We start from the raw sequence: 15,373 nt of genomic DNA on the forward strand, positions 1-15,373 counted from the left end.
AAAGGATTATGATTTTATTTTCAATGATAATAGCTTCATTCGAAGCACGTCGAACTTAACATGATCACAAAATGGGAGAGGTTGTTTATAAGTAAGTTTTCTAGGTAATTTCTGCCTGAGGCAGTAGAATTTTATCTTAATAATGTCTGATTACTTTTTGTTTCCAGTAACATTATCAACATTACAGAAGGAAAGGATGACTTTTTTGCCTTCCAACATTCTATATTGCTGATTTTATCATCTATTCAGTGTGGTTTTGTTTGTTATTCTTTTTGACTTTAATATAATTGAATACTCTTTACTGTGGTTTCTTTGTGTTGTTTTATAGAATGCACCATCACTGAAATGTGAGAGGATTCTATTTGGTCTTTTCCTTCATGGCATGTAGTATAGTTTTTTATTGGCAACACACCACTGTGTTCTTGCTGCCAAAGCAGCTGTCAATATTTAATGAGTTGCTAGCTGAGAAATTAATTAGTTAGCACCCCTACCAGATGGAGGCAAGTCCAACAGCAATTGCTTTACATAAATGATTTGGACAGTGAAATCTCTCCATATGGACACTGTTACGACTGAGGCGGGAGGAGTGCACTGTTTATTCTAGTTCCACTTCTCCACAGGTCACAACATATATTTAAATTTTTCTATTTATCGATATGGTCAATCATATACTCTATTTTTCCCAGAATAAAATACACTAACCAGGTTTCTTTAATGAACAACAAAATTATCAGTTTATTATAAAACAAGTCTTAACCAGTAATGAAGTAAAGCATAAATACAGATTGAAATTTTTTTAAGTTCCCTTTTTACCTTAGCCCCTCATACTCACACACACACACGCACTGGTTAACTGGAAAAATAAAAGGGATTTTTGTTCAGTGCTCTATTACAGACATAAAAAAAACTTGGGCTGAATACTTGTTCATTCCTGAAGAAAATGACCTGTTAAGAGGCGCGCAACTGTCACTTCTCTGCACACGTCTTCCGGAGTTACTAGGGTTTCTGTTCTATTTTTAACTTGAGTCATGTGACAACCAGTAAACGTTGGGCGGCAGAGTAGCGCAGTGGTTAGCACCGCAGCCTCACGGCTCCAGGGACCCAGGTTCGATTCTGGGTACTGCCTGTGCGGAGTTTGCAAGTTCTCCCTGTGTCTGCGTGGGTTTTCGCCGGGTGCTCCGGTTTCCTCCCACATCCAAAGACTTGCAGGTGATAGGTAAATTGGCCGTTGTAAATTGCCCCTAACATAGGGAGTATAGGGTTAGTATAAATGGGTGGTTGTCGGTGGGCCGAAGGGCCTGTTTCAGTGCTGTATCTCTAAATAAAAAATCAAAATAAATAAAAAAACAGCAGATGAGATAGGTTGTGTTCCAAAACTAGCATACAGTCTAGCCTCCAAGTACACATAGACGGGTCACTGGGATCTTTTAGAACAGTTCTCTTCAGGCGACGTTGAGAATTAATTTAGCAGGCTTTTCTTCAAAGACAGGAGACCAGATGAGTTGACACAGGGGTCTTTTAGGGAGGTGCTGAAAAGCTGAGCTGGGTTGTGGTCTTCTCTCCTTCCTTGGGAATCTCTCCTCCTTCTGCAGGCTTGACTCTTTAAACATTCAGCAAGAATCTGGTCTCTTCCTCTGTGACACTTCTTTAGCAGGCTAGACTCTTTATCCCATTCCAGAAAGTAAAGACTGACACTATAACCAAAAGATTGCAAGTTTGCTGCTCTCTCAGGTGCATGCTACTGCACCCGGGCTTGACCTGTTAAGAGGCGCGCAACTGACACTTCTCTGCACACATCTTCCGGAGTTACTTGGGTTTCTGTTCTATTTTTAACTTGAGTCATGTGACAACCAGTAAACGTTGTTGCCAAACTAGTTCTTTCAGTGTCCTCTTGATGACCCTCTTGAAAAAAAAACTGGTCCAACATTTCTTCAGTTTGACTATGAATTCCTCAAAAAATATTTTTAAACAAAAACAGAAGCACATTCATAACAACACTCTACATTAACACATACATACATATTCTTTCCACACAAAAGTAGTATACCTGTATACATAAACACAAGCACTTACTTTTGAACACAAATACATAAATACTTCAGCCCCTCCACACAAGCTCATATTTTTAAACAGATACATACCTCGATATATGTACACACACACTGTATAACTGCATATGCACTATACATGTGCACATATATTATATATATTATAAATTCCGTCTACTACATGCTACCAAGGAAGAACCGTACTGTGTTATATGAATTCTCCCCACAGATGGAGCCAGACAGACTATCAAATATGCCCCCATGTTCTCCTTGCTCACTTTCAGACACTCAAGCAAATACACCCACATTCCACTGAACACACATTATATATAATATAAATAGTATGTACTGCAGAAAGCATGCACCTTACATATATTGTATATATTATGATCCTGTAGTTTTTTTCTGGGAAGTATGCAGTGTGCCTTTCAAGCTGTAACAGGATCAGTACTGCTTTAAGGCAACAAGCTCCAGAGACTGAGTCAAAGGATACATTCTTTTGCCGTAGGATATGGCCAGCTTCAAATATGCATTCTCGTTGCCATAGGATATAGCCACTCAGGACCAAGGACACGAGATACATTGTTGGCGACTGACGTTTGAAACTAGCTAAAAAACTTGCTTTTGAGACACAGACAGACAGCTGGACCAGCATATACTGAAGCAAATGAGAGCTCTGTCTCTGTTTATTTAAACCTTATTTATTATACTCACAGAATTCTGATGTCAAGCCAGATTAATTTCTCAAAAGAAAATAACCAATTCCTTTAACTGCTGGACTGTAATTGCTAAAAATCATCGCTGGAAAAGAAGAGCATCAATTCAACTGCTGAATTAGACTACGGACTGTTCTTCTGTTGAAGAACCTTTTTCCCATCGGACGGCTGTGAGGACTTCAAGCAACTTTGGGCTGTTCCACAGTGTAAATATGCAAGGACGCTCATGTTTCTATTTTAAACGTTGTTTATATCTTAGTGTTTAAGAATTTAGTTTTTCTAATTAAACAGCTAATTTGTTGATTGAAAGACACCTGGTTTGGTTAGCCTCATTTGGGGGTTAATAGATGGTACAATTTGGCTGGGTCTTTACTTTAGAAAGTTTAAAAATGATATGTTAGGCGATCTGTGGAGGGACAGAACTGAATCAACAGTGCGTTTCTCCCATCACAGTCTGAATCGTATATTTTGATCGGGCGCTTTGACTTGAGTGTCAGTCATAACATATTAATTGGGGGCTCACTTGAGATTGAATCATATTTAATTCAGTGGCTTGCATCTGGGATCAAATTCAGACTAACTTGGAGGGCAAACATTTGGAATCATATTAATTACTCATTTCTGGGATAACATTTAAATTGGGGTCCTGCGTTTGGCATCATATTTATTTCTCTCGTATTTGGGATCAGAGCAATTGGAAATTCAATTGTTGGGATCTAAATCTAACAACAATTACAAAGAAATTAAAAGAACCTGGTCTCTTGTATAATAAGGTACAGTATATACCATTATACCATTACATGCAGGACCGCATCTCCAACACAGTAGTCCTCGAGGCGGCCAACATCCCCAGCTTATACACACTACTGAGTCAGCAGCGCTTGAGATGGCTTGGCCATGTGAGCCGCGTGGAAGATGGCAGGATCCCCAAGGATACATTGTACAGTGAGCTCGTCATTCGTACCAGACCCACCGGCCGTCCATGGCTCCGCTTTAAAGACGTCTGCAAACGCGACATGAAGTCCTGTAACATTGATCACAAGCCGTGGGAGTCAGTTGCCAGCGATCGCCAGAGCTGGCGGGCAGCCATAAAGGCGGGGCTAAAGTGTGGCGAGTCGAAGAGACTTAGCAGTTGGCAGGAAAAAAGACAGAAGCGCAAGCCGAGAGCCAACTGTGTAACAGCCCCGACAACCAATTTTTTCTGCAGCACCCGTGGAAGAGTCTGTCACTCTAGTACTGGCCTTGAGAGCCACTGTAGGCGCTGCTCCACAAACCACTGACCACCTCCAAGCGCTTACCTATTGTCTCCCGAGACAAAGAGGCCAAAGAAGAAGAAGTGGTTGTAGCAGAGTTTTTGTGAAAGCAGGATGTATCCCTGAATAACTAAGAACAAATTAAAAGAATTGGCAGTGAAATTGGGGTTGGAATTGAAATTAGGTGCCAAAAAAGCAGAGATAATTGACATAATAGCCGAACATCTGGAATTAGTAAAAGATGATAATGATGATACTGATGAAGGGGAATATGAGGAACAAGAAAGGGAATACGAGAGACAAGAAAGTAGTAGGTCCAAGAGTGATGCAGTTGTATTGGCTAGGATTAAGTTAGACACAAAAAAACTTGAAATAGTAAACGAAAAAGCAATAGCAATAAGAAAACTTGAATTAGAGGAAAGTGAGAAGGAGAGAGCATTTTGGAGAGAAAGAGAAGAGAGGGAATTTAAGTTATAAGAGATGGAACTAAGACAAAAGGGTAGTCTTAAATCCAGGGAAAATTTGGGTCAGGAAGAATCTGAATTTAGCACAGGACCCAGCGAAAATTTGTTTAAATTTATACAAGCTCTTCCTAAGGTTGAGGAAAGGGACGTAGAGGCATTTTTCATATCTTTTGAAAAAATAGCCAAACAGATGAAATGGTCGAAAGAAAGCTGGACACTGCTTATGCAGGGCAGGTTGGTAGGAAGAGCTCATGAAGCTTGTGCCATGCTTCCTGAAGAGGCTTCTGCAGATTATGAGATGGAAAAAAAGGCTATTCTCGCTGCGTATGAGTTAGTCCCTGAAGCTTACCGTCAGAAGTTTAGGAACTTACAGCTGGGAAGACATATTTAGAATCTGAGAGGGTGAAGCAAATTACTTTTGACTGTTGGATATGGGCATTAAAGATAGAAACCACATATGAGAACCTTGGAGAATTGTTTGTCTTTGAAGAGTTTAAAAATTCCATTCCTTCAGTAGTGAGAACTCATATAGATAACCCAAAAGTTTTGAAAGCTAGGCAAGCAGCAGAAATAGCTGATGATTTTGAGCTTGTGAATAAGCCAACATATTTTGTCCATCACCCCCATAAACCCGAGAAGGATAGAAAGTGGGAGAGTGAAAGGAAGGCAAGTAGCCAGGGACAAGAAGGAACAGCTGGGAATGCCCCAGGATCACCTTCTCAGGTCAGAAAGGAAGGTGCTGAGGGGAGAGGTGAAGTTCGCAAGCCAAAGTGTTATCATTGCCACAAAACGGGTCATCGTCGTTTAGAGTGCTGGAAATTGCAAGGAAAACCCAAAGGACATATTGGGGCACGCAAGGTTAGTGCAGAGGAAAAGACTGACTGAGAGTATAGCAGACCAGGCTATAGCTTTAATGACAGCTGTGACACCAGATACTAAAACTAATAGGAGTGTAGAGGTTAAGAGTAAAATACCTGAGGTTTATAATTAATTTTCGTCAAAGGGGAGAGTAACTCGTATCCTGTAAGTGAGGCAGGAAAACCTATCATTATACTCAGAGCCACAGGAGCAACCCAAACACTCTTGCTGGGGAAAGATATGAACACTAAAGTTTTAATTAACGGAATTGGTGGGGAGTATCTACCCATACCTTTGTATAAAGTACCCCTAGGGAGTGACTTAATATCTGGGATAGTTACTGTAGGTGTTGTCCACAGTTTACCAGTAAAGGGAATTGATCTACTCCTAGGAAATGATTTGGCAGGATCAAAAGTATCAGTTTCCCCTATAGTTACAGAGGAACCAAGTGAAATTAAGGATACGGAGTAATTACAGGAATAAGTTCCGGGAATATTTCCTGCATGTGTAGTCACCCGAGCAATGGCTAAACAGGATCCATTGTCTTAGGTAAAAGGGGCACCACAAATAGATAGCCAAGTATCTGAAACCTTATTTGAGGATTTAGACAGTCCAAATGAGATGTTTAACAGATCGTCAATCGTCAACAGATCAGCAGCACGGCAAGCTGATCGAGAGATATACTGAATAGAAACGGCTCTGACAGAAACTGAGGCGAGAGGAGTTCTGGAAGGCTATTATATGGCAAACGGGGTTTTGAGGAGGAAATGGAGCCTGCCTCATAGACCTGCTGACGAAGACTGGACAGTTGTTGAACAGATAGTGGTACCACCTAAATATCGACAAGGATTTTAAAGTTAGCACACGACATTCCTTTTGCAGGACATAAGGGAATTTGGAAGACCAAATCACACATAAGCAAACGTTATTACTGGCCAAGTCTTACAAAGGATGTGAGACAATTTTGTAGGATATGTCATACCTGTCAAATGGTGGGAAAACCACAACATACCATAAAACCAGGGAATGAAGTATTAGTTTTGTTACCATTACAGGGAGAACCATTAAAAGCACGGTTCAGTGGCCCATATAGAGTGATCAAAAGAGTGAGTAAGGTAGATTACTTGATTGACACCCCTGATCACTGGAAGAAGAACCGGTTGTGGTCACATTAATATGCTAAAACAATGTTACCGCAGGGAGGAGGATAAGCCAGTACAGGTATGTCAGGTAATCAGGACAGTTGAGAAGGAAAAGAATAGTGAGGATGAGGCAGAAATAGACTTCGGAAATTTTCAGATTGAACCTCCAACTGTCCAATTAGCAAATATAAAATGGCTAGGGAAATTAAGCAATAGGCTTTTACATTTAGAGGCAAACAGCATGAAGTCCTAACCAGGGTTTTCACAACTTTTCAAAAAATTTATAGGGATAAGCCAGGATGTACAACCATTCCTTTAAAACAACATCCTTGCCGCTTAGGTCCAGACAGACAGGCCCAAGTGGAAACAGGGGTACAATGCATGCTGAAGGGCAGCTTAGTTGAACCTGGTCAGGACAGCAGGAATTCGCACTTGGTCTTGATGCTTAAACCTGGTGAGACGGCTCAAACTTGCATAGACTCTAGCAAAGTAACTGGGGAAAGAAGGCAGACTCCTACCCAAATTCTTATTTAAAGGACTGTATGGACAGAGTGGGCAACACAATGCATCTTTAAGAAACAGATGTGTTGGAGGGATACTGTCAAATTGCTTTGACACTCCTGGGTAGGAAAAAGTCAGCTTCTGTTACACAGGACAGAGTTTTCCGATGTCAAGTGATGCCACATAGGTTAAGGGGTACTCGAGAAACTTCTCAGAGAACAGTGAATCCAGTAGTGGTCAGTAATCCTAGCTGTGCAGTTCACCTGGCTGAGGTGATGGACAATAGGGATACTTGGAAGGAAAACACAAAACAACTGGAAGACTATGCTTGGAAATTTGAAATGGGTTAATTCAGACAACCTTTTCGCAAATTTAAACGGAAAAAGTTCTGCTGGAACTTGTTGCTGCAGTCCTAATATTTTTGATAAGTGTATGTCTGTAAATGCGGGAAAAAAATGTTAGCTTTTTTTTTAAATTGTATTTTCTATACATTGTAATAAAACTCATTTTTAGGAATGGCGTTTCATTCCACCAGGGGCTGAGGTGTTATGATCCTGTAGTTTTTTTCCAGGGAAGTATGCAGTGTGCCTTTAAGGCTGTAACAGGATCAGTGCTGCTGTAAGGCATCAAGCTCCAGAGACTGAGTCAAAGGATGCATTCTCGTTGCTGTAGGATACAGCCAGCTTCAGATATGCTTTCTCATTGCCGTAGGATACAGCCACTCAGGACCAAGGACATGAGATACATTGTTGCCAATTGACATTTGAAACTAGCTGAAAAACTGGCTTTTGAGACACAGACAGCTGGACCAGCATATACTGAAGGAAGTGAGAGCTCTCTCCGTTTATTTAAACCCTTTTTATTTTACTCTCAGAATTCTGATGTCAAGCCAGATTAATTTTATAAAAGTAAATAATCAATTCCTTTAACTGCTGAACTGTAATTGCTGAAATTCATCGCTGGAAGAGAAGAGCATTATTTCAACTGCTGAATTAGACTACGACTGTTCTATTGTTGGAGAACCTTTCTTTTCCCCATCGGACGGCTGTGAGGACTTCAAACAACCTTGGACTGTTCCACATTGGCAGATTTCACTTCGGCAGGAACGTAAATATGCAAGGACACTAATGTTTCTATTTTAAATGTTGTTTATATCTTAGTAGTGTTTAAGAATTTAGTTTTTCTAACTAAACAGTTAATTTGTTGATCTAAAGACTAGTTAGTCTCATTTGGGGGTTAATAGACGGTACAATTTGGTTGGGTCTTTCTTTAATTTGGAAAGTTTAAAAATGATATGTTAGGCGATCGTGGAGGGACAGGACTGAATCAACAGTGCGTTTCTCCCAGCACAATCAGAATCGTATATTTTGATTGGGGGCTTTGATTTGAGTGGTTTGTCGTAACAATATACACACACATACAATCTCTCTTTTTTCACATATTGTGTGACCACGAAGGCATTATTGACATGGATGAGAAATTTTAAATGATGATTTGGAGAACCAGGACCAGTTTAGGGCATTGAGGATGGGAGTGGGGTGAAATGCATTATGCATTTTTAAAATAATGTATTTTTCTTTCACATTCTCCCGATCTAGGAGAGTTCAACAAAAACAAACAGAGTCCAAAGAAGCCAAAGGATCAAGAACATTCAGCTAACTCGGAATCTTACATTGCCTCTGCGGATGAGGAGGACGGAATCCCAATTTCCACATCAGGACTACTGCAGGTCGTAGAGAGAAGGCGTATGTATTAAGTGCCCTAATACGTTAACTTGCTTGTTCTACTGCCAGAAATGCATCCATAACATCCTGAATCTGATTAATTGCAAAAGGAATTGAAAGTCCTTCTGGTTTATAAATATTTTCAGTAATGTTCCAGTGTATAATATATGCTTTAATGCTGTTGTACATTGTAGCATGAGTGGTGCAATGCAGGCTTTTACTCCAGGTTTTCCAAACAGTGGGTGTATAATCTTGGTCACCATCTGGAAAATTATATGCTACATGCTATTAAATGGGAAGGAAGGGAAAATTAACAGGCAAACCCAGTCCAGCCTCAGATTGTAAGCAATTTTGGTAAATGTTTGGGAATAGTTTGTCTGCTTGCCCATTGGCTGTATGTTGTGGAAAATGTTGATGAGAGAAACATTTTATATTCTGTTCGACTGAATAATCATTAGAACGATACAGCACAGGAGGCCGCTATTTGGCCCAACATGCCTTTGCGGGCTCTTTGATAGAGCTATCCAACTAGTCCCACCCCCCTGCTTCTTTTCAATAGCCTTGCAAATATTTTCCCTTCAAGTATTTATCCAGTTCTTTTTTGAAAGTTACCATTGAATCTGTGTCAGCCGCCCTTCCAGGCAGTGTATTCCAGATAACAATAGCTCACTGTGTAAAAAGATTTCCTCATGTCGTCTCTGGTTCTTTTGCCAACCACTTGAGATCAGTGTCCTCTGGTTAAAGACCATTCTCCCACTGGAAACAGTTTCTCCTTATTTACTGTGTCAGAACTGTATTATGGTTTTGAACAGCTGTGTCAAATCTCTTTTTCACCTTTTCTGCTCTAAAGAAAACAACCCTAGCTTCTCCACAAAACAGAAGTTCCTCCTCCTGACATTCTAGTAAATCCCTTCTGTATCCTCTCTAAGGTCTTGACATCCTTCCTAAAATGTGGTGCCCAGATTTGAACATAATACCCCAGCTGAGGTCTGATTACTGTTTTTTAAAGGTAAATTATTCAGAGCCAAATTTAGCCAAATTCTTTAACTTTTTTGCAATTCAAATAAATTAAATTTTGGATAATTACTGTATTATTCTCTACCAGATGAATATTAATTTATTTTATAAATTAATGCTCAGGTCATACTTATTATTTTGGTACTGATCTCCCAACTTTCAACTCCTGTTCTTCTCATTTCTAAATTTAACGCAAAGAATTAACTGTCATTTAGAGTCATAGAGCACAGAAGGAGGCTATCTTGGCCCATCAAGTCCTTGTTGGCTCTCTGTCGAGCAATCCAGTCAGTCCCATTTCCCCACTCTATCCCCGTAGCCCTGCAAGTTTATTTCCCTCATGTGCCCATCCAATTTCTTTTTGAAATCTTCGATTGTCTCCGCTTCCACCATACTTGTAGGCAGTAAGTTACAGGTCATTACCACCCGCTACTTAAAAATGTTCTTCCTCACATTCCCCCTTGCATTTCTTGCCCAAAACCTTAAATCTTTGTTCCTTAGTCCTTGTACCATCAGCTAATGGGAACAGCTTTTCTTTATCTACCATATTTACATGTAATTCTCTGTAAACCTGCCATAATCTTGTACATATCTATCAAATCTCCCTTGCTCCAAGGAGGGAAAAAAAAAGAGCTTCTCTAGCTTAACCTTGTAGCTAAAATCCCTCATCCCTGGAACCACTGGTAAATCTCCTCTGCACCTTTTCAGGGACCCTCACATCCTTCCTAAAGTGTAGTGACCAGAACTGGACGCAATACACCAGTGAATGCGATGGATGTTTTCTATATGGATTTTAAGAAAGCGTTTGATAAGGTATCACATAAAATGGCAGTTGACAAAATTGAGGCTCATGGAATAAGCCTCAGTATGTCCAACTGGATAAAAAAGTTGGCTTAAGGACAGAAAACAGTGAGCCGCAGTTAATGGTTGTTTTTCAAACTGGAGGATGGTAGACAGTGGTAATCCCCCAAGGGGCAGTGCTAGGACCACCGCTTTTTAAAAATATATATATATAAATGACTTGGATCTTGGAATACAGAGTAGAATTTCAAAATTTGCCGATGATGCCAAACTGGGAGGAATGGAAAAGTGAGGATGATACGACATAGATTTGCTAGCAGAATGGGCAGACAAGTGGCAGATGGAATTTCATGCTGACAAGTGAGAGGTGATGCAATTTGGCAGAAGGGATAGGGTGAAGTAATATATACTTAATGCGCAGTTCTAAAGAGTCTGCAGGAACAGAGGGACCTGGGGTGCATGTGCAGGGCATATTGAGAAAGTGGTTAGCAAAGCATATGCGATCTTGGACTTCATAAATAGGGACATACAGTACAAAAGGAGGGAAGTTATGCCGAACCTTTATAAAGCTCTGGTTAGGCCCCAACTAGAGTATTGTGTCCAGTTCCGGTCACCACACTTTAGGAAGGGTGTGAAGGTCCTTGAGAGGGCGCGGAGGAGATTTACCAGAGTGGTTCCAGGGATAGTGGACTTTAGTTACAAGGTTAGGTTGGAAAAACTGTGGTTGTTCTTTTTGGAGCAAATGAGATTGAGGGGGGATTTGATAGAGGTGCACAAGATTATGACAGGCTTAGATAAGTTAGACAACGAAAAACTGTTCCCATTAACTGATGGTACAAGGACTAAGGGACACAGATTGAAGATTTTGGGCAAGAGGTGCAGGGGGAGTGTGAGGAAGAACTTTTTTTACATAGCGAGTGGTAATGACCTGAAATGCGCTGCCCACGAGTGTGGTGTAAGTGGAGACGGTGATTTCAAAAGGAAATTGAATGGGAAATTGAAGGAAATAAACTTGCAGGGCTATGGGATTGAGTGAGGGAATGGGACTGACTGGTGAGCTCCATGGAGAGCCGGCATGGACTCGATGGACCGCATGGCCTTCTATGTCGTAAATGACTCTTTGTCTCTCTCTGTTTACTGTTAAGATTAAATGTAGTATCAAAATAGGTCAAAATGAAGTTTTCATTTTGTTAGGGGTGGAAAAGAACGAGAAAGACTGTGCATCATTTTCATCATCATCTTATCATAAGCAAGTGGCACAATTATATGTTTGATAGTTTATTTTGTTTCCAAACAAGTGAATAGGATATCATCCTCTGCTATTTTAAGCCATGAGTAATGACCATTGTTGTAATTATGCACATTTACTTTACTAATAATCTTTTAATTACTTTGGTAATCTGTGCACCTTATTTGAATTACATATTTATATCATCTGCTCAGATATAGATGATCCGAAAACAAGGTTTTGCTACTGTAGCATGTCTTACTAACGTTAACTAACTTACTTTCTTATTAACCCTAACCACCTCTTACCTCCTTATAGGTTTCAAAGTTTTTCTGGCAGTCAGGCATGATTACTAGCAGACTCTGCCAATTTCACTGCAGAAGCTTTGTGGGAAATCAGATTCATCCCAAATAAAGATTAAATTAACAGCATTATATCCTTCACAGATCCTGGCTTATGGGTCAGGAAAAGTAACACAGTAAAATTGTATTTGGTTGCATATTAGCACAAAACACATTATTGGTATAGACCATTAACAGTGCTGCCTAACCTGGTGTGAATTTGCATCAAGAAGATGCAAATTCTAACCAGGATGCAAGATTTATTAGGATTTAAAAAGTGCTTCTTAATTTATATGAGCTGTTACCCAAACTTGTAGATAGCTGCCCCAATATATTAATGTAACCCATCATGGGGGTCAGGGCCACTCATCCAGCCACTCACATAGCCTTCCTTAATAGATCTCTCAAGGCAGGATCAAGAAACCTATTGTAAACAGTTTCTGCCTGGGAGAAGGCCTATATTCTCACTGAAAATCATTCTGGCGGAGGTGGTGGGCGGGGAGGGAAGGTGTGGTTGGAGGGGGTATTGGTCCCCTTTCCAATCTGATGCATTCACCATCAGTGGATTCTGATAATGGTACAGGAAAGGCATCATCAGGCTGGGCTGTTCCTCCACGAGAGTCATATTATCCTCTTTCAAAAGCTGACAAATTGTACATCACTCGGCATGACAGTTACCACTACCTTCAATTTAAACCCTTTGTCCAGCACCCATCAACACTTCAAAAATGCTGATTTTGACAGCCTTCTCTGGAGTTGCACCTTCACGAAAAATCCCACAAATACATCTCCACCTTTTCCACCATGTCTGCCTTCAAATCAAAGGCATTATAGAAAATCTAAATGGAGCTGAGAACAAGACTTAGGATGACAAAATAGAGGAGAAAATGAGTGGTGTAGGGGCAGACTCTTGCAACTATCACATGCAGCAAAGTTTGTGAGGGTCAGTTTAATATCATACACTTAGCATACTGCATCCCACAGATGCCTCACAAATTCCACCACTTCCTAAATAACAACTGTTGGAAGAGCTGCAGTCAGAAGGGTACGCAGCTGCACACACACTTCCTCTTTGAACTGTTTTGGGCAGTAGTCTGAGATGCTTCACTTCTCCTGCAGATTTGGAACAACCCACTGAAGAGCACATCTCTACCCCATATCATGTGGGCTAGCGCAACTTAGCTACAAGATGCTAAGATTGTCTCTTCCCCCATCCCCCACCACAGTGAAGTACAGCACAACACACAAACAGGTGGGTGAATCACATTAAGATAATTCCAAAAATGAGCCGATTCTGTTTGTAAATCATGCTTCTGTGACATTGTTTCACTCAACACTCTACACAGAATTCAACTATGAGCAATGCTACTGCCACTAAACCTGCATTTTATATCATAATATTTTATGGATTGGATACCAGTAACTTCTGAACCTGACTGCTGAGGTCCTCGTTGCATATCAAGCATTTTCTTTTGTGCATTTGTATTCACAGAGCCTCTCAGCAGCGTCTCATCTCTTGAGGTACACTTCGACCTTATGGATCTGACTGAACTCACGGACATGTCTGACCAAGAACTTGCAGAGGTTTTTGCCGATTCTGATGATGAGAATCCACCGCATGACTCATCCACAGGTCAGTGTCAGTGAGCACATGCGGAGATAAAGATGAGCTGTCTAGCCCTGCTCAATGCTATTTCATTCTGAAAATGAGGAGGAAAATAGATGTGGATTGTATATTTGATGACTGAATTAAAATTAGATCTAAAATTAACTAGAATTAAAGGCTAAAACAAAAGACAAAGATTTGAGATAAAAGCAAAATACTGCGGATGCTGGAAATCTGAAACAAAAACAAGAAATGCTGGAATCACTCAGCAGGTCTGGCAGCATCTGTGGAAAGAGAAGCAGAGTTAACGTTTCGGGTCAGTGACCCTTCGGAACTGGGAGGTGGAGATGCAGACACTCTGCCTTCAAACTCTCTGTGGCCAGCTCAAAAGAAAACCCTGGAATAGCCAGGTAGTCATGTGACCAGCTGGTCTAACCAGTCCTGGCTCTTGTGGATTGTATCCTCCTTAGCAGTCCCTGGAATGCACTTCCTCACCTTCAATGTCTATTAGTATGTAAATGTTTTTTTCCAGCCACGGCTGATCTGTTTAACTAGTCATTCCTTGCTTCAAGAAGTTAAAAATCAATGTTCATGATAAAATTGATGTGCCTCATTCATGGCAGGTGGGGGCCTAGCATGACAATATCCTAACCTGCACTGTCTCTCTCACCCATCATCCCTGTGTTTGCTGACCTATATTCCCTCCCAGTCCACCAATTCTGTTTTTATAATCATCATAGTGTTCAAATCCCTCCATAGCTTTGGCCTCCCTATCTCTGTGATCTCCTCCAGGCATACAACCCTCCAAGAATTCTGTAGTCGTCCAATTCTAGCCTCTTATGCATCCCCCATTCCTTTGACCCCAGCATTGGTAGTCTTGCTTTCAGTTGTTTAGGCCCCATGTTCTGCAATTCCCTCCACCAAGACACTCCTTAAATTCTAATATCTCCCTTTTTGGCTTGATTTTTTAGGCTGAATACAGTCCTGTGAAGCTCGGTGGGATTTTTACAATTAAAAGGCACTATATAAATGCAAGTTGTAGATTTTTAAAAATTCTTTCATGGGATCTGGCGTCACTGGCAAGGCCAGCATTTGTTGCCCATCCCTAATTGCCCTTGCCAACTGAGTGGCTTGTTAGGCCATATCAGAGGGCAGTTAAGAGTCAGCCACATTGCTGTGGGTCCGGAGTCACATGTCAGCCAGACCAGGTGAGGACGGCCGATTTCCTTCCTTAAAGGACATTAGTGAACCAGATGTTTTTTACGACAGTCGATGATAGTTTCATGGCATCATTACTGAGACTAGCTGTCAATTCCAGATTTATTTATTAATTAATTGAATTTAAATTCCACCAGTTGCTGTGATGGGATGTGAACCCATGTCCCCAGGGAATTACCACTACCCTACTATCTTCCATATGGGTTTTAGTGAGGATTTAATTTTTTTTTAAAAAAGTGCTTTAAAAAGTATCTGAAATAACTGCATGGTTAATTCTTCCTTGTAATCATTTACAACATTCACTTTATGATCATGTCATTTATTAATTTTAATACAATAAGATTTTAAAGATATGTATAAATTTGATTCAATCCAATTTAGGAACTGAATGTATTTTATTTTGAGCTTTTAAAAAAACCCTTTAGTTGAACCATTTTTCTTTTCTTTTACACAGAGTAA

General features: G+C 40.4%; 1 protein-coding gene across 3 annotated transcripts in view; it reads left to right on the forward strand.

Moving 5' to 3' along the window:
• dbndd1 (dysbindin domain containing 1) overlaps positions 1 to 15,373 on the forward strand; it is a 62,479-nt gene that overhangs the window by 41,064 nt on the left and 6,042 nt on the right. For all 3 annotated transcript variants that reach the window (XM_068049255.1, XM_068049256.1, XM_068049254.1), the window contains 2 exons: positions 8,581 to 8,727; positions 13,583 to 13,723. In XM_068049255.1, the coding sequence (XP_067905356.1) occupies positions 8,581 to 8,727; positions 13,583 to 13,723 (288 nt within the window). The remainder of the gene's footprint in view (positions 1 to 8,580; positions 8,728 to 13,582; positions 13,724 to 15,373) is intronic.

The sequence above is a fragment of the Heterodontus francisci genome, chromosome 17 (genome assembly GCF_036365525.1).
Source record: "Heterodontus francisci isolate sHetFra1 chromosome 17, sHetFra1.hap1, whole genome shotgun sequence".
In the NCBI taxonomy this organism is placed as follows: Eukaryota; Metazoa; Chordata; class Chondrichthyes; order Heterodontiformes; family Heterodontidae; genus Heterodontus; species Heterodontus francisci.